Below are 21,332 nucleotides of genomic sequence, written 5' to 3' on the forward strand. Positions count from 1 at the left end.
ATTTTGTAATTTTAAATTTACCTAAACAAATATAAAACAAGAAACATTTCAAATTATATTATAGAATTAAGTAACCATTATCGAAGTTTTAGGTAAATTTAGAAAATGTCTGTTTATTAAATTTTTTTTTAGAATGAAATTATGCTTAAGTAATTATTGAGGACAATAATTTTTCCAAGGGGGAGGAGAAGCACAAACTCCCGTAATTTTTTTTTTATTATTAATCTGTCAAGGGACTGACAGACACTTTAGGGGTGGCGTATTGTGTAATAGCAATCAATAATGCTGCATTGTGTAATGGCAATGCTGATATGCCAAATTCGATATCGATTGCAGTAATTATCACAATCAGCAAATACTTTAAATACGCCATCGTAAGGTGTTTGCAGTCCCACTTAAGCAGTATATAAAGTGTACTGATTGAGTTGGAAGTCAGAGTTGTTAGAGTTGTCTTTATTACACCAGAGTTGTGTTAATTATATCATAGTTGCCATAGTCACATCAGAGTTGCTGTAGGCCACAGCAGAGTTGCTGTTGGCCTCAGCAGAGTCGCAATATTAGTCGTGTAAAGTCAATTGTTAATCATCATTGTGGGTGCTAATAAAGTGTTGTTGAAATAGTCAATCAGTGTTATTCTTTAGAAGTGATATTTCAGCCAATATCTTAATAAGAACTCAAGGCAAATCCGAAGCCTACTATTTCTATAACCACCGCTCGGCAAGACTGTATTGACTAGGAGGTCAACACGAACACGTTACCAACAACCCCGATACATTTCATACTACAATATGGTTCAATAACTTTGTGATATTGTAAATTTCCTTATTATTATCAGAGGGTTCCAAATCAACAAAAAACATGTTGAGTGGCTTTTTGGTTATATACGATCTCATATTTATTATATTTCTGACCTTGTGATTTTTCTTCTCTAGTTCCGTTTTTATTTCGTTGATATCGTATGTATGATGGGTATTTTTGAGTACCACTCTGTATGCTCTTTCATTTTTAAGTTGATAAGTATGATAAACAGTACCTTTTGTTTTGAAAAAGTTTATAAGCTGCTTGTATTGCTCGGGCTGTTGAACATTTATTTTCACTGTATCGTCCGACATTGATTTTGTATAATATTGTTCTCTGTTTATTACACTATTAATATCAGATACCATATCAGAAAAATTATTTACGTTATATAGAAATCTAGGAGGTGGCCTTGTAGTTTTCTCGGTGTTATCAGTTTGTGTTTTTGTTGTTTCGGACGGATGACCTTTGTTTGTTTTTAATGCATCGAACCTGTTTCGAGTCGGCGTTATGTTTACATTTTCGACATATTTATTAGCCGATGTGCGTCTGTGTTTGCTGCCTGGTTCTATTGTTTGCCAAGAAGTTGACGGAACTATTTCGTCCATAATCGTATCGTCTGATTGATTTTTTTCATTAATTGAACTATTAGTTTTCTGATTGATGATTACTTGTTTACTGCCTGGTTCTGTTGTTTGCCAAGAAGTTGACGGAACTATTTTGTCCATAATCGTATCTTCTGAATGGTTTTTTCCATTAATTGAACTATTAGTTTTCTGATTGATGATTACTTGTTTAATATATTCATTGTCCATCGTCGACGTATCATGAAGAATGTTGATAGTTTCAACTAACGGAGGGAAAGAATAAGTTATATTTTCTTGATTTTGCATATTTGTAATAAAATTATTCACTTATTTACAATTAAATGCCCCCCCTAAAAGGGGCATTTGTTGTACGAAACACTGTATCACTACACTGGATATTTGATGATTGACATTCACACTTGTTGTATACGTAACACTATTGCGCACTATTTAATTTCAGCTTCGATCCGTTCGGGTCGGCTGCTCGAGCTCAACTCCTAATTGTATTTGAATAATAAATTTGTCGCAATATTTCATCAATTCTGTCTCCAAAACTTTTTATTGTTTCGTTATATTTTCATTTTAAATTGTTTCAGTTACAAATTCAATTAATAAACTAGAAATGGGTTGTTTTACAACATATTCTTTAATCAAATAACATTTTAAATCATCCCACGTTTCAAAATTAATAAATTGGATTTTTGCACAAATTTGTGGGTCTAATTTCAATTTTATAACTGTAAGCAATTTTTCCGCTTCTGATGGACTCAAATCCACCGACAAAGCATCACAAGCTGTTATGAATGAAGGAAGATTTGAAGGTTCTCCATTGAAATTCGGGATTAAAGCAATAGCAGTTTGAATATTTAATTTACCTTCGCGCGACATATCGACTGGTTCATTCATTTTTGAAAAATATGTGTAAAACTACTAAAACAGAAGCGCAAAAATTTACAAAAAATATATTAAAAATTAACTTACTGACAATGAGTTGTAATCCTTTTTTAATTTATTATCCTTCTGGTTCACTCGAATTCACAATCACCTGAACTTTTGTAACACTTGAACAATGATTTATATCACTTTTTCATAACACTTTTATTTTATTTTTCACCTTTGATTTTTCACTTGTAAATATAACACTTTGAACTTCTCGATTCTTGTTTCTTGATTTGTATTATCTTCTTTCTCTTTTCTTGTTTCTTGATTCTTGATTTGATTTTCTTGTTTCTTCTTGTTACGATTCTTAGAAATTCTTCTTTATAGATTATTGATTACATATCTTTATACTTTGATTAAACTCTCGATTTCTTGATTCTTGTAGTACTTGATTTCTTCCGATTCTTGATTCTTGGAGTCTTCACTTTGTAATTTCACTGATATTTCCACTTTCGGTAAAGCTTCTTACCGTTTTTTGAATCTAATTATTGCTATACTTTGGCGTATTTTCCCAAATATCCGTTTTCCAAGTATGCAATAATTATATGTTCAAAACATGTTATGGTAAATACCTTAGCATTTTTTATAAAAAAAAAATTCGCAGAATCCCACACTGCCACCAAATAATGTTGTGGCAACCTCAACGCTGCCAGCAAATAATGTTGTGCACCTTTGAACTAACAACAATTATGTTGAGATCCCAACACTGGTACCAAACAATTATGTTGCGTCACGCCAACGATGTCAACATTTATAATTAGGTTCTTCTGCTGCTAACGCTTTATCATGCGGAAATATTTAATTAAACATTTGAAGACGTTTATTAACTTTATTTACTTCATTATTTGGTTACACTTGATTACAACTTAATATTTTGAAATAAGAGTGATGTGAACTGTTTGGAAACTGGACTTAGAATGAACACTGGTTCCGTCGTTCTCAGGCTTTTTATAATCTCTGATGATGACGTAACCATCCTTCCAGAAAAATACGTTGCAATGATTCATACTTGCTTATTTGTCATCGAAGAAACCGTTACGAATGACTCAACTTGCTTATTTGTCATCGAATAGGCTTGCATACAATGTTGCTTATCTCTGATACAATCTATGAGCTGTGAGTCAGCAACGTAATGCGTCTTTCATATTGACTGTTATATCGAATTTATAATATTATTTATAATTATTGTAAAGAGTGAATACCACTACAATATATATATATATATATATATATATATATATATATATATGTACATGTGTATGTTTATGTAGGTATATGTGTATATATGTATGTACATATAAATATGTTTATGTGTATGTATATATATATATATATATATATATATATCTTATATATAAAATTCTTCTGTAACAATGTAAGTTTCATTAATCCTCCTAAACTATAATTCGGATTTTCATGAATCTTCCTGAAGTTTATTCGGGAAATTTTTTAGAATGTTTTGGTTTATAGAAATATAGTTAGATTGTAGAAATAAATGGAAAAAATTACAAAAAACCGCTTATCATTGTTTGCCCTTGAAAATATTTAAGGCATAGTTTGACATTAAAAACAAAAGACGATTGTCATTTGCCAAACATTCCCATTCACTTATAAGCTAAGACAATATTATAATATAATATATTTATGATTATGAATAAGAAAAATTTAGGGACTACATTATTATTACCAAAAAGAAGCTGAGATGTGCTAAAAATTAAAATAATATAAGATTTAGTATAATATACAGTCAACATCTGACAGGTGATGCAGTCTGCGCATGCGTCTGTCAGTGATCGCACATAAAACTTAGCCTACAATTCACTTTGACTAATTATTATGTTTTAACTTTTAAATGCAGTCGTGTTTTGCCTTATTTTACTAAATCACGATACAAAAATAATTTACTCATTCAAACAATTATTTAGAAGTTTCATTGTGTCAAAAATTCATATGTTTGGCATTGGATACGAAATATTTACTCAAGACAATGGAGCATTTTGGGTCTGATAATTTTTAATGTGCTCCAATTTGCATGATGTTTTGTAATTAGGTTCATCTTACTCTCAAGTTTAGAAGTAAAAATAATTTAGAATCCTTAGCCACTTTCCGGGGGGATGACATCCTTTTTCAGTGGTGCAATTGTATCTCTTTCAAACTAACGTCGGATATCGATAAAAGAACTAATTAGAATAGAAAAATGTTTAATAATGTTTTTCAAAAAAGAAATTACTTGTCAAGTTACTGGCTACTGAAAATTTGTTGTTTTTTTCGTTTTTCATCGTTTTTGGCAATTATTTCTAAAAATATACATTTAAACGAAAATCATGTAATGAACAAAATTATATCAATCAAAATCCTAATAAATCGGTGTTCTATAAATTGTTCTAAGAACAGTATTAAGCTAGATATGAAAATGGGGTTTTATAATACTCAAAATAAGCTTCAAAATTAGTACTTCTACGTGTAAGATGATTGAGCTATCATGCAGATAAAAGACGCATACAATATTTTTTTCGTTTAAAGCAAATAGTTTTTGAGTGCCATTTCCACCAAAATTAAAAATAATCGTATTCCCCCTGGAATCAACTTGGTTTAAGAGATATTGACGGATTCTAGAAAATACCAAAACTTTAGTGCAAAGGATTTCCAAAAAGTTCATGATTTCATGAAAAAAAAAATCTATTTAAAAAAATGAAAGATACGTATAAAGGTATATAAATGAAAATTCAAGGTCTTTTACTGACCAATTATTGCTTTTTATTATTTTTCTGTTACACAAATATTGATAGTGTACAACCAGACTGTATTGATAAAATCAGAATTAAAAGAGTTATAATTCAATTAATCCGGTGGCTGGTGACGGAGTGCAAATTGTTTTCACTTCTGAATTTAAGATTAAGATTAGCCTATTTCCGACACACGGTTTTTTCCTTTCCATTTACTGCAATTTGATTGTAGTTGATCGTAGGTTGAATAGAGCACATGTGAACAGGATTTGACAAATTAATTCACTTCAAATATAAACTTAAGTAATAATGTATTTAAATTTATCAGTGAGAAAAATGTAATTTAGATATAAAAATTACTAAAAGCCAGTTAAAATATGGTACAAATATATAAAAATTATAGGCAACATTATTGAAGCCATTATTTTGGGTAGAAAAAACCAATGTGATATTGTACCTTTACCGGGAATGCTATTTATTAATTCTTTCTAAATTTGTTATACCCTTTAAAAAACTTGAATTTTCAACACGTGTAAATTATGCTATAAATCACAAAGGCAGGCGATGATTTTTTGTGTGATACATTTGGAAAGTCAATGTTTTAGTCGTGAATAAACAAAAAATCATTCATTTTTACATCCACACCTGCAGGTATGACTAAAAAATTGTATAACCCTTGACATTAAAATGAATTGAGCTATTAGAAATAAATTTGTACTATAAATTGCAGTGTTTAATTTTTATTATATAATTTTATTGAACATATTTTAATATTTGTTAAAGTGATAATTAAAGTGTTAACTGTGGGAATTGAGAATCATCATTTTATTTGAAGCAGTTCTACATTCACTCATTTATTGATGTAAATATTAATTCGAAAAACAATAATTATTAATTTTAACTGAACGGTGAATATTAGTACAGGATTTTGAAAAATGCAGAGTTGGGTACAGGACAACGTCTGTCGGGTCATCTAGTATATATATATATATATATGTATATATGTGTGTATGTATATATATATATATATATATATATATATATATATATACACTAGAGATGGGTAACTCACTCCGGAGTTATCACTCAGATACAACTCCTACCTCGGAGTGAATCCGAGTGGAGTTGTTTCGCCGGATTTGTCATATCCGACTTCCCTAAACTGGTTGTTTTTTCAATGATTGTTGTGATTGAATTTTGAAGGACCAATTGTAAAATACTATAATTTGTAACTAGTAATATTTATTTTATGTTAATAACAAGTTATAAGTGTATTTACAATAATTTTAATATGTTTTTTGATAACGTATTGATTGATTTGATTTATTATGTGATTTTCGACTGATGATTTTTTGTTTATATATCAATATAACCGCATGCTTTAATTGGCGCGAACACTGGTACTAAGGAAGCTGTCGCTTTCTCGTCTTCTAAACAGGCAGTTTTATGACCTTTTAGGTATACGTTTTTTTCCAAAAAATACAAAAATATTACTTCAAAGATACAGAACAATGAAATTGTGTTCAAGTGTGAATAACTCCAATGTATAATTTATTGAATAGTAAGGGGTCATATTTCTAACTACGACAATCTTTGGCCGTGAATTTGGACACATTTAGTCTGTTTTTTTCCACAGCCTGAAATAACAATAATTTTTAGAGTGTAAAATATATCAGTGACGTCAATGTATTTAAGCAGCAAAAAATATTTATATTATATTATTACTTTAACACAATTATATAATTGTATAAAAGTAATAATATGCTAATCGAACTACCTGATATAATATTAATTCTCGAATGGAAATAGCAGAAGAAAAATTATAAAGCAGAAGTATTATTATTTGATGAAAATATTTTATGATAAATGTTTTGCTTTTATTACAAAGTTTACTACATTATTTTTATATAAAATTATTCCAAAAAATCAATTATTTTCTCATCAAAAGAAAGTTTTGCATTTTTACTTTGGTCAACACTGTTAAAATTATGAGTCGTTGAGTCGATCATGTGGTCAACCGAAATTACAACTCGTCATTTATTTGTGAATTTTTTAGAAAAATTATTTTATTAATATTTTTTTAATTTTATTTTATTCATTAATTTTCATTTAAAAAAATTAAATGGGATTTGGCAAATCCTTAGATGCATAAACAACGCACTCGACGTATTTGTGTCGAGTATTTCGGTTTCAAAGTTGTCGGAGTCGTGGAGTTGTTAAGCGGATATAACTCCTCCCTGAAGCGGAGTTAAATCCGAGTCGATCCGGCTTCGGATATGATAAGCCCATCTCTAATACACACACACATATATATATATATATATATATATATATATATATATATATATATATATATTGATTGTTTCTTTTCCGAACAGTTAATCCAATAATAAAAAACAATTTGTTTTTTGTAGATGTTTAATTACGAATCAAACATCTACAAAAAAAAAATTGTTTGCAGCTCTTGTGGCGTGGCGACGTAATGCATGGCTTCTTTTCCGTAGTTCTGCTATCTCTGATGACCATGAATATGCTGTACTGTGCACACCCTGATTTTTTGGTCGTGGCATAGAGGCGTTACATGAGGTGACAATAGCGTTCATAATTTTAAGAACCGTTTCTTCCGTCTCTCTGCGGGTATTTAGTTTTGGATCAGCTTGAAGAGTAGATGCGTCTTGCTCGAGGGCTACTCGCAACGCTTCCTGGTCAAGCTTCTTGGCATTCCACCTTCGTTGGCAAAAGTTGCTTGGTCGAGTCGGACCGGATCCAATACTAAATGTCACATGTTGATGATCACTGCCACTATACTATTCAGATACAGTCCAGTCTCCAATTATGTTCGCTGTCCTTGGAGTGGCAAACGTAATGTCGAGAATAGATTCCTGATATCCTGGTCTTCTAAAGGTTGTGATACTCCAAGTATTTAACACTGTGAGGTCCAATCTTGCAGCAAAGTCTGCCACGTCATTTCCTCTAGTGTCCGAGTATTCGGCGCCCCATTCAGCCGATTTTGCGTTGAAATCACCAGCTACAATGACTTCTCCGTCAAATTTGCCGAGAGTGTCTTCTATGCTTGCCATTTTCTGGCGAAATACGCTAATCTCTTCATTTGGTGAAAGGTAGACGCCCACACAGTCGTGGGAGTCTTGATCCAGACGAAACCCTCGCCGCTTCCGTTGTCATTGACGGTGATCTTCTTTGAGTTTGTGATTTATTTTATCCATATTGCTGCCGTGCCAGATTTATCTGCGAAACATGATTTATTCTGAATATTCATATATTGCTCGCAGATAAGGCAGATATCGATCTTATCTTCAAAGATACGTTGGCGAAGTAGATTCTGCGCCAAGGCACATCTATTCAGATTACCTTGTAGAAATCGCGTCATTTCTGTTCTTTCGTGGCTTCGGCAAGTGCTACACGGAATGCTTTACATGTACCGGATTCGGCGACATGGCTCCCGCTGTTTCGGTTTTCTTTGTCTACTGTACATAATAAGCATTTTGGTTTTTCCGTGCAGTCTACAGACTTGTGATTTTCCCCGCCGCATTTGTAGCAATACTAGCTTCTGTCTGGTCTCCCGCATTTATGCGTTTGGTGTCCGAAACCGAGGCATCTAAAGCAGCGGGCCACTTTAACCCACCATGGGCCACCATGCGGGCCCCATTTAGGGCTATGATTGCATAAGCCTCGTCTATCTCATAAAAGGCCGCTCGTTGTCCTCTTGATGTGACTTTGGTCAAGTTCACTCGTCGTATTTCCAGTTTTCTCGTAAAGTCCCGAATGAGTGCTTTGCAAACGTCATTTTCGGTAGAGACACCATCAAAGTCAAGAATCTCTATCGGCGTCAGCGGCGTCAGTGATTTCACGGTTTCTATGTTTTCAGTTGCTGCCCTTATCGCAACTGCAAAGGCTGCACTATCTTCGGACTTGGGACTCATTTCCAGTAATACACCCCCATTTTTTGTCTGTTTGATGGACTTTATATCCACGCCAGTGTTTGTCGGGTTTACTTTTTCCCTGATCTCTTTAAGGATGTCAGCGTACGTTCGTTCTTCAGCTGGTTGAACCAGAACAGCCTTGGTTCTGTGTTTCTTCCGAGTTGTCCTATGATGGTTGTTTCTGTGCTTAGTACTATCATTTGTTTCGATTTTTCCGATTTCCAGTTTCTCGGTTTCCTCCAAGGTTTCTTTCGGATCCCATGCTCGTTTCTTCTTCGAACTTCGTCGAGCCACTTTCGTTCAGTTATTTTCTACAGCCGATTTTTAGGCAGATGTGTTTCCGCGTCAGAGGTGGGGCTAAGTGAAGATAGCAACCTTTTGTTTGTGTTTTGCTCCTGGGTCTTAGAGGTTGGCGTCTGAGTTACACCCTGTTTAATAGTAGACCTCCGGAGAGGTCTGTGTAGTTTGCACTGTCATTGCGAGAGCTTTGGGGGTTGCCGTATATTCTTTCAATGCCAGGCTATATGCTGTATCAATCGACACAATTAGCTCCTTTATTCTGCTGTGAACATTGTTCCTATCTTTCACATACTCCGCTAGCTCGTCAATTTTGGAGCCAAGTCTCTCTATCGGCGTTTGACGACATCTAGTCGATGGTGCAGAGTTGTGAAGATTACCGGGAATCTTCTTGCCTCCTTTTAATATAGCGGCTTTTGCCGCATCGTGCTCGACGTCCATAATTACGTGACCTTTCTCTTGTTTTTTTTTGGGGTTTTCATAATTATCCATGCTATTTAAATAGTCCTCCAGAGCAAAAGGTCGTCTCCGAAGGCGGTGCCTTGAAAAGTGGAGGGGTGATCACCTCTACAGCTACCTCCATTACTGTAAGAGCTTGTGACCATTGAAGCGGGAAAAAAATATCCGCTCTGGCCGTGCACCTTCTTCCTTCATTGGCATCTTCTTGCTCCCGTGGGTGCGGCACGTTGATGCCGGGAGTTTCCACGTACGGTGCGCTATATGGATCATCCACACATCTCTTTCGAGCAGTGTCCCCTCATCCACTTCCGTACGTGACCCTAGGTCAAATGGTGTGACCAACCAAAAGGGAGTTTTTGATTTTTTCCGCGATACACGGACGGTGGCTATTACTCCTCAGCTCCGATGCCATATTTGGTCCGCGAGGGGGTATCGGTTAGGATACCCCCTATTCGCATCTTGGGACGCGCCCGGTAGGAGTTTGGTTTCTCCCGACGGGATATATATATATATATATATATATATATATATATATATATATATATATATATATATATATATATATATATATATATATATATATATATATATATATATATGTATATATATACTCTTTTTTCTTTTTTCTTTTTTCTTTTTTATCTATTTAATATCTAGTTTCTATTACCTTTTCTATCTTTTATATTCTGTTTGTTGTTAAGTGTTGCTGTTCTGTTAAATTTTCTCTTATATCTATAGTTTCTATACCAATCCACATATTTTATAATTAATAGTTATATCAATTTTTATACTGTTTTTAGATCCACTGATGATGTCGTTAAATTGAATGTCGGAATGTTTGGAATTAAAGATTATTTTATAAATCTGTACCTATTCTTTGTTGGATGTATTGCCCTCAAAAACTCACTCATATATTTCAACATATATAACACACACTTATTATATATATATATATATATATATATATATATATATATATACATACACATATATAAACAACAAAAGTAACTTATATAAATATGGTCTTACATCAGTAACTAGCGCAAGGCACATAATTTTGCACTATCATATATACAATAACTTGTTTTTTTGTTTTTGTTGAAGAGAGCATAGCAAGGTATTTGTGAAATATAATATATTTTGCACTAAAATAGTAGTTAATGCGTATGACTCCGAGGCGAGAATGCCACATGGGCTTAAAAATTATTTGAAGAGACCGTTTGAAGGATAGTCGGCGGGTTTTTTACAATCAGTGATTCGAATTATGGGTGAATAAGGCTAAGATTCAAAGTTCGGGATCGTACCGCGTAAGGGTAGGTTAACAGGTTCAGAATTAAACTAGTTAAGAAGAAACAAATTTGGAAGTACTATTGAGTATCACTTGATAATTTTTACAGAGTAAGGAGGCATCAAGCCTTTTATTAATACAAGATTCATTAATATTGATTAAACAAAATTCGGCAAATCTTCTCTGAAGAATGTTCCGTTCGTGATAAAGTATACTAGCGTTGTAAAAGTTAAAAGAATGTTTAAAATTTTCAATATGTTCTGTAATTATGGTTTGATTTTGTCGCGCATTTTTTGATTTGTTATCAGTCTTTTTATTAAATTCTGTCTAGTTTCACCTATGTAAATGGAATCACAATCATTGCCTTCTAATTTATAAACAATATTTGATGTGCGTTCTAAATTAGTGGGTGATTTGAGGTTGGAAAAAGAGAGCTAAGGGTTAAGTCTATGTTACAAATTAATCTTAAGACGACCTTGTGGAACAGTTTTTTCAAATGGGAAAGAGTTCTTTAATAAACGGGAGTCAAACATTGTTAATAATGTTATTGCCTTTGGATATTTTGGTTGGAGAAGAAGAGGTATTATTGTTATTATTAAGAACTTTGAGTCTATTATTTGTGACAGAGTTTATGAGGTTAAAAGGATGAGAGTTATTGATGAGTGTTGTGTGGATTAACGATAAATTAGCAGACCAAAATTGTTTGTCAGATAAAAGTATGGTGTGGTCAACTAAATTAATTATTGTACCTATTTTCATGCTAGAGGGGTGATAAGAATGAAACTTTAAATACCTGCCCGAAAAACCTACTTGGCCTGCTAATTTATCGTTAAACCACACAACGAAAAATATGTTTTTATCCCACAAAATTCTTATGTTTTTTGTTTCTAATGTTGATTATTTTCATTACTCGAATTTTCAATTACGGAGTGAAATTCCAGCAATTTGCATTGATGCACGATGCCATGCACCACTAATTTTCTTAGCTATAAATTTAGCTAAGAAAATTAGCGGAACCCGAGACCTTTCCAACAAATGCAAAATTGTCGAAATCGGTTCGTGCGTTCTGGAGTTATATCGTCAGGAAGGAAAACCCGACTTATTTTTGTATATATGTATATATATATATATATATATATATATATATATATATATATATCGTATTTTTATAACTTTTAGGAAAATATTCGAGAATCTAGAGAATTTAAGTTAGATGAATTGGAAAATAAATCTGCCAAATTGTCCGAAAATATTTCACGAAAGCACAGCGCAAAAAGTTCGTTTACTCCCGATCCGCACACGGTAACGATGGATGGTGCGATATTAGCAGGCTACGTTCCTACGGAAACTTTTGTGCCAATACCTGTGTAAGTATAATTACATAGCTGATGTGTATAAACTATATTAATTGTGAAAAAGATTAAGGGTTTTAGTATTTATGTTTTGAATATCAGATTTCACTTGAAAGATTCCGAGAATATTTATATATATATATATATATATATATATATATATATATATATATCGGAAATCAAACAATTTGCCGATTATAAAATATTTATTTTTTATATCATGATAAATTTCATAAATTTATCTGAACCAAAACTTTACATTCTCAAAAACAAATGATCCAAAAAAAAAACTCAATGTCAATTATTATTTTTTCTCTCGCTTACTAAAATTGACGCGACCTGCCAATCTCCCACATATTCCCCCTCCCAGTGACGTTGTCACGAAGGAACCATTCGTGGGTGATTGTAAACATATCAATCATTTGTTTTCACCGCTATTTCGTAGGCTGGTTTAATCCGATCTACTGAAACGGTGACATTTTTACCATGTATCATTAAATTGAAAGTTTTTGAAGATCGTGATAAAACTTCAAATGGGCCTTCATAAGGGTCCTGCAGAGGTCTTTTTGGTCCATCATTTCGAAGGAATACATATTTAGCATTTTCTATCTCCTCGAACCTAAAGGTTGGTTTTACTCCATGCCTTGTGCCAGTCACAGGTCTAACCATTTTCATCTGCTTCCTAAAATTTTTTACAAAATCGGTCTCACTATGACTGGTCTCTTGGGTTGGTACCAGCATGGCACCCGGTAATCTTAAAGTCTCGCCATATAACATCTCAGCGACAGTCGCTTGAAGATCTTCTTTCCATGCTGATCGAATACCAAGCATAACAGTCGGTAATATCTCAGTCCAACGCTCAGTATTATGACATCTTATCGCGGCTTTTAATTGTCTATGAAATCTTTAAACCATACCGTTAGAAGCCGGGTGATAAGCAGTGGTCCTGAAATGTGTAGTTCCCATTAATCGGTTGAGCTGTTCAAATAAACACGATTCAAACTGTCTACCCTGATCTGATGTAACTCTTAAGGGAGCTCCGAATCTTGCTATCCAGTTAGAAAAGAATGCTCTTGCTACTGTAGCTGCTTCCTGGTTTTCTATAGCGACTAATTTTTGAGCGTTGACAATCTAGGCAGCTGCAAGCCCATTGTCGACAATCCTTCTTAATGGAAGGCCATACATAATGTTGCGTTATCAATCTAATTGTAGCATTTGCTCCAGGATGCGACAAACCATGTAGGCTATTGAATATAGCACGGCGAAATCTTCTTGGTATCACCGGCCGAATGATTGGTTGAGATACATCGCACAATAGCGATGTTCCCAATTCTTCAATAAAAATTCTTTTTAATTTAAGAAAATGGCCAGAATGTAATAACAGCTGTGCCATGTCTATATCCGTATGTTGTTCATCTGCAATCGCCGGAGGAAGAGAAAATTGGGCGAGATTGGCGCAGAAGATATTTGAAGTGCTCGAAATGTTCCCGGATTGTGGCTGATGTCGAAGTGGAAAGGCAAAAAGAAGAAGAAGGATCTTTGGAAAACCGAAGATTGTGGTGATAAAAAGTCTTTAGTGTTAAAGCAGCAATTGAGAAACTTATACCAAGGTCAAATTACGATACTGGATTCAGCTGCAGGAAGAACAGAAGGTAACAAAGATTTACCTAGGGATATTCCCAGGAAATCTTTAGAAATAAATTTAAATAATGTAGACCCTACCCAAAACACAATGGAAGAAACCACAAGTACTATTTCTTGTGCAAATAGTTTCGAATCCTTAACAGACAGAGATGACATGGACATGGACGATTTTCAAACAGTGACAAACAAAAAACGAAGGAGAAATTCAAACAATAATAACAGTAATGAAGAGGCTCCCATCAAAAATGTTTCTACAAAAATTCCACCTATCATTATCAGAAGCACAATTGATCTTAAAACTATTAAGTACGTAAAAGACGCTACTAAAATATCATTTACTCTTGAATACATTAATCCATACAGACATAAACTTTATACTACCAATATAAAAGATCATGAAATTATTAAAAACAAACTTAAAGAATTAAAACTTCAATTTTATACTCCTTACTCCACCAGTAACAATTTCTCTAAAAAAATTACTATTACTGGACTGAACCCACACATTACAGATGCGGAAGTTCATGACTATCTCATCGAAAACAACATACTAGTTAAAAAAGTTATTCAACTCAAGAAAAAACATTCGGATGGACACACAATCAAACTACCTATCTACATAATAATACTGGATAACAGTCAGGATATGAATAATCTAAAAAAGGTGAACAACATCAACGGCCATCTTTTTAAATGGGAGAAGTATAAACCACCGGATGTTAAACAATGCAGAAAGTGCCAAACAGTAGGTCACACCTCTTACAACTGTAACTTGAAATACAGATGCGTAAAATGTACTGAAGACCACTTACCAGGACAGTGTAAAAAATCTAGCAATGAACCAGCAGAGTGCATCAACTGTAGAGAAAAACACCCTGCGAACTTTTCGCGTTGTGAATACTTGCTCAAGTACAAGGAGCAAAAGAAGAATAAATTTGCAAATTCACCTTATGCGTCGAGGACATATTCTGCTGTCATCTCAGAGGCAAAAGAACAATGCAAATCCAGACCCCAAAATCCAGCTGTAAACTCTTTGGCAGAACCGGATTTTAGCACGACAGAAGGGATTTTAAATGCAGCGAAACATATAAAATCAGCATTTGAAGATCCAGAAGTGGCAACAATATTTAAGGAATTATACACATTATCTACAGCTCTCAAGACAGCAAAGACCTATAGTGAAAAATATCATTTAATACTTAACTCATTAAAATTATGGCCTTGAACCAAACTATAACATTAATGTAATTTACTTTAATGCAAATGGCATCAAGAAAAATCGAGCTGAACTTATTGAATTACTTGAAACTAAGAACATTGATATAGTCCTTTTAAATGAGACACATTTACAAAAGAAAGATACTTTTTATATTAAAAATTACAAAGTGTATAGAACAGATAGAGAAAACTCTTCATGGGGAGGTACAGCCATTCTTGTCAGGCGTTGCATTAAGCATGAGCAACTCAACTTACCAGAACTGAAGTACACTGAAGCGACTGCCATAAATATATTTACTGAAAATTCTAAACTGACAATAATATCTATTTATGTTCCATGCAACAAATTATTACTACGTGACATCAAATCACTCATTAATGTTAGCAATAAAGTGCTTATAGCTGGTGACTTCAACGCTCAGCATGCAATGTGGAAATGCAGAGGAAATAATAGCAGTGGTAAAAAACTATACAAATATATTAATAATACAGTGAACAATGTTCAGCTGCATTACCCAGATACTCCAACTAGATTTTCGCAATGTGTGCATCATAACAATAGTACTATTGACCTGGCTTTAACAAAAAATGTACATATAACAACTCAACCGACATCTCTGCCATATTTAAACTCGGATCATAATCCAGTATTCATACAGATAAATAGAAAATTAACCATCTATGAGTCTGACAATATAAAGTACTTAAACTACGCAGAAGCCAATTGGATACTATTTAAAAAATTAATAAACTTAAATATCGATCATAGAATACAAATAATTGAAAAAGAAAATCTAGATAGAGCAATTGAACACTTAACAAGTACAATAAATTACGCTATTGAATTAACTATTCCTTCTAGAAATCCACAACAATATACTGCTGACAGCTTACCACAAGATATAATAAATAAAATAAAATTCAAAAATCAAGTCAAAAAACTTTGGCAAGTTTTCGGTAATCAACACCTGAAATCCCATGTAAATAAACTAACAAAAATAATCAAGGAAGAAATATGGGAATATCGTAACAAATGCTGGGCTGATAAATTGAACAAAATTAACACATATCCGAATAATATTTGGCCAACTATAAAGCGCATCACAAAGCGACTTCCACAAATACCTGCCCTAGTTTGCGATACGGGGATGGCCTTGACAGAAATTCAGAAAGCCGAAGCACTAGCTAAACAATTTGAAAATAATTATCGATTAAATTCCGACAGTCAAAACACCTTATTTTCACAGAAAGTAGAAAATGTAGTACAATCATTCATCTCTAAAACTGCTCACTGTAGATCAAAGACTAAAATTGTTACTGTCAAGGAAATAATAGACACATTAAAAACTCTCAAAAACAATAAAGCTCCAGGTCCCGATGGGTTGCAAAACATCATAATTAAAAACTTGCCGCATAAAGCGTTGATACTTCTAACAAGAGTAATAAATCAAATACTGATTTTGGGCTATTTTCCAGCTCAATGGAAGAGTTCAATCATGATGCCATTACACAAACCCGGTAAAATAAACAATATACCAGCAAACTATCGTCCAATCGCACTACTCAACACAATGAGTAAAGTGGCAGAAAAGGTCGTACAAACCAGGGTCAACAAACATATAGAAAAATTAAATATTATACCAAACTTTCAATTTGGGTTTAAAAAAGGACATTCTACAATGCATCCACTATCTGTGCTGGTAGAAAAAGCCATTACTAACTTTAACAAACGTAATCATACAGGACTAGTGTTACTTGACATTGAGAAAGCTTTTGACACAATTTGGAGCACAGGATTAATCTATAAACTAATTATTTTAAAATTCCCAAAGTACATAATTAAATTTATCATATCATATCTCAGTGATCGAAATTTTCAAGTGAAAATTGGTAATGTACTTTCAAATCCAAAAATGGTTACTGCAGGGGTACCTCAAGGATCTATACTTGGACCTACACTGTTCAACTTATATATTTATGATATTCCAGTTTTCCCCAAAACGGACATGCTGATATTTGCAGACGACACGGCAATCCTAAGCTCATCAAGATCAGTTACTTTAATAATAGAGAGAATTCAACAACATATAAACGAGATCATAAACTACACGAAATTGTGGCGCCTTAAAATTAATGCCCAAAAATCCGAGGCAATAATTCTCTCTAAATGTAATAAAAGAAGTATTCCATATAACAATTTACAAGTAACAAATATACCAATCGAATGGAAAAACAGTGTCAAATACTTGGGTGTCACACTGGACCAAAAATTAACCTTCACAAAACACATTAAAAATAAATTAAGTAGTGCATACGGGGCAATGAACGCACTAAAATCACTACTACATCGAAACAGTGTTCTGAACTCAAAAAATAAGAGGACAATATATCTCACATTAATAAGACCGATAATCACCTATGCGGCACAAATTTGGGTCACTACATGTGAAAGTAATATTCATAAACTGCAAATATTACAAAATAAAGTATTACGATTAATACTAAATGAGCAGAGAGATCCAATTACGAAACACTACAAATCTAATAAGTATCTTCATGAAAAGTCCAATCTGCAACCTTTTAAAGAGACCATACTCAACATGACGGCGAAATTCTTCGAAAATTGCAAACATAGTCCAAATCCAATCATAAAAAGTCTAGGAAGAATCACACCAGACATGATATGGTATGGCAAATACGCTTTGCCAAACCACCTGATAGAGCAGTAGTATTTGGAAAAGATATAGTTACACTTATTCATAATAATATATTTTAGTTAGTATTAAGCTTTAGTGTTATCTTAGTTGTAAGTTATAATTGAACGAATAGTGTTTTTTTTGTTTTCCTTTTTTCACTTATTGTCAACATTATTGATATTGATATGTAACTAGATTATTAAAATTTCCTTAAATACCATCCATAAATTGCAAAAATACCTATTAGGTAGTAATGCATAAAATATTATACTGGACTTTGTAACATATATTGATAGAAATATAAAATTTATCATCATCATCTGCAATCGCCTTAAAATCTAGATCACATTTGTTAACTATCTCTATACGGGATAAAGCATCTGCTACCACGTTATTTTGACCCGATACATGTCTGATGTCAGTCGAAAATTGACTAACAAAATCAAGGTAGCGAAACTGTCTCGGTGTACACTAGCTATCTTTCTTTTTAAACGCGTAAGTGATAGGTTTATGATCAGTATATATCACAAATTCTCTTCCCTCTACCATATGTCTAAAAAATTTTACAGCGTCATAAATTGCAAGGAGTTCTCTGTCGTAAGTCGAATATTTTCTTTCTGTTGCATTCAATTTTCTCGAGAAAAAAGCTAATGGGCCCCATGCACCATAAATTCGTTGCTGCAACGCCGCTCCTTTAGTGTGGTCGGAAGCATCACAAACTCTAGCTAGAGGAGCGTTTAAACGCGGGTGCATCAATAACGTTGCTTCTGCTAAACTTTTTTTACACTTTTCAAACGCTTTCTCCATATTTGAATCCCAATTCAATACAGCATTCTTCTTCACATTACCACACAACTTGTTGGTTAACGGCACTTGTACTTCTGCGGCTTTCGGAATGAAGCGTCGGTAAAAATTTAACATACCTAAAAATTGACGTAACTGTTGTACCGTCTTAGGCCTTTCGTAATTTTGTATAGCTAGTATCTTGTCTGCTAGAGGTTTAGTTCCGTTGGCTAAGACTTCATATCCTAAAAACTTTACTTTTGGTTGTCCGAAGATACATTTTGCTGGATTGACTACAACACCGAATTCTTGCAACTTCTTGAATAAACTATGTAAATGTTGCATATGCTGTTCGTGCGATTCCGATGCAACCAATATATCATCGATATATGCATAACAGAAGTCCAAACCTAGCAAAATTTCATCCATGAATCGCTGAAAAGTTTGCGCTGCATTGCGTAAGCCAAACGTCATAAACGGAAATTCGAATAGCCCGAAAGGCGTAGTGATTGCAGTTTTTGCAATGTCTTCCTGAGCTACAGGAATTTGATTGTAAGCTTTCACTAAATCAATAGTAGAAAATATCACCTTACCACATAATGCTTGCGCAAAATCATGGATATGGCGAACTGGGTACCTATCCGGTTGAGTCCGCGCATTTAACCTGCGATAGTCTTCACAAGGTCGCCACCCAGAACCTTTTTGTACCATATGTAAAGGCGAAGACCAACAGCTCTTGGATGGTCGTGCTGTCCCTGCTTTAATCATTGCTTCGAACTCATATTTAGCAGCTTTTAACTTATCTGGTGCAAGGCGACGTGGTTTATGTGCTATGGGTGGTCCTGATGTAGTTTCGATATGATGTTGAGTAACAAGTTTGCACACTCCTAATGCAGTCTGCCGTGTTAGGTCTGGATACTCCTCTAAAATTTTATCATGTGAATACAATGTGGCTGTCATCATTTCAATAGAAGGTATAATTCTATTTTTCGATTAAAGTTGTTCCGTTGAATCTGCAGGTGTTTCAACTAATATACGTTTTTTAACATCAATCGCGAGATTGAAATAAGCAAGTAAATCTACACCAATAATAGGACGCGACACCTCTGCTATCACGAAATTCCATGATAAGGTTTTGCTAAGTCCAAAATCTAACTTTAAAGATAACATACCGTATGTAGCTATCGGTGTTCCATTTGCTGCTGAAAGCCCAAATGAACATTTCTTACGGGGACATCTCACCAAACTGCGCGGGTACACACATACATCGGATCCAGTGTCTATCAGAAAACTCACATTTGTCTCCTTATCTGAGATGAAAATGCGGCGTGAGTTATTTGGGCGTTTATCACTAGTCGCCATTAGTGAACGCCCGTATCGTTTCCCGACTTAAAATTACATGGCGATATACACCTCCTCGCACGACTTCCGTAGCGTCTATGAAACCGACATAAGTTATCTTGTCGTCTTCTAAACGACACTTCCTTCTTATGATACATTTGAATCTTATCCGAACGCTTTGAAATAGCTTCGATATCTTGACACATTTGACGCAGATCAGCATTCTTTGTTTCAATCTCAGAGGTTTGTGCATCTGTAATCACAGCTACATGTTGCTGTGAATGGTTAAAAAATAAGCGGTCAGCTAGTTCACCTACCTCTTGTATTGACTGTGTTCCAGAAGCAACCTCCAAAAATGGTTGAATTTCCACTGAAAGTCTGGATAACCATATTGCTTTAACTGCGTTATCGGTCATCGAAGTCCCGACTAAAGTCCTCAAATGACGTAGGTATTGAGAAGGCGTCCTATCACCCAAATCTACATCAGACATAAACAACTGCAACTTTGACTTCTCCGAAGTGCCTAACCTTGAAATTAACGTAGCCTTTAATGTAGAATAAGGCTTCTCTTCAGGCTCATTGATTATCAAATCTCGCACTTCAGTTGAATGTCTAATATCCAACCTGGTAACCAATAATCCATATTTCTCCTTCTCATCGTGGATATTGGAAGATGCGAATGCCTTCTCTACCAAAGCAAACCAAAGTTGCAAGTCATTTGGAACAAATTCAGGAATGTGCAGTTTGTGGCAGCTAAAATGTCCGTGTTAGTGCGGCATAATATCAAACGACAGGAGTCACCACTACCGGAAATCAAACAATTTGCCGATTATAAAATATTTATTTTTTATATTGTGATAAATTTCATAAATTTATCTGAACCAAAACTTTACATTCTCAAAAACAAATGATCCAAAAAAAAACTCAAAGTCAATTATTATTTTTTCTCTCGCTTACTAAAATTGACGCGAACTGCCAATCTCCCACATATATATATATATATATACATATGTATATATATATATATATATATAAGGTTGTCAAATATCTCCCTTCCGCCTTTATAAACCAATAGCAAAAAAGCGGAAGGGAGATGTTTGACAACCTAATATATATATATATATATATATATATATATATATATATATATATATTAGTGATGTGCCAAGTCGAATCAAGTGATTCGAATCATTCGAATCAAGCCTTTAGCGACTTGATTCGAATCAGATTTTACTTGATTCGAATCAACTCGTATCAAGCCGC

At 33.8% G+C, this 21,332-nt stretch overlaps 1 protein-coding gene across 1 annotated transcript in view; it reads left to right on the forward strand.

The window, feature by feature from the left end:
- Window positions 1–21,332, forward strand: part of LOC113371666 (neuropilin and tolloid-like protein 2) — a 658,950-nt gene that overhangs the window by 478,634 nt on the left and 158,984 nt on the right. Inside the window, exon 11 of the mRNA XM_026612314.1 lies at window positions 12,215–12,402. Within this exon, the coding sequence (XP_026468099.1) occupies window positions 12,215–12,402 (188 nt within the window). The remainder of the gene's footprint in view (window positions 1–12,214; window positions 12,403–21,332) is intronic.

The sequence above is a fragment of the Ctenocephalides felis genome, unplaced genomic scaffold, assembly GCF_003426905.1.
Source record: "Ctenocephalides felis isolate EL2017-DRISC unplaced genomic scaffold, ASM342690v1 CF-g0.4_SCAFFOLD_01492, whole genome shotgun sequence".
In the NCBI taxonomy this organism is placed as follows: domain Eukaryota; kingdom Metazoa; phylum Arthropoda; class Insecta; order Siphonaptera; family Pulicidae; genus Ctenocephalides; species Ctenocephalides felis.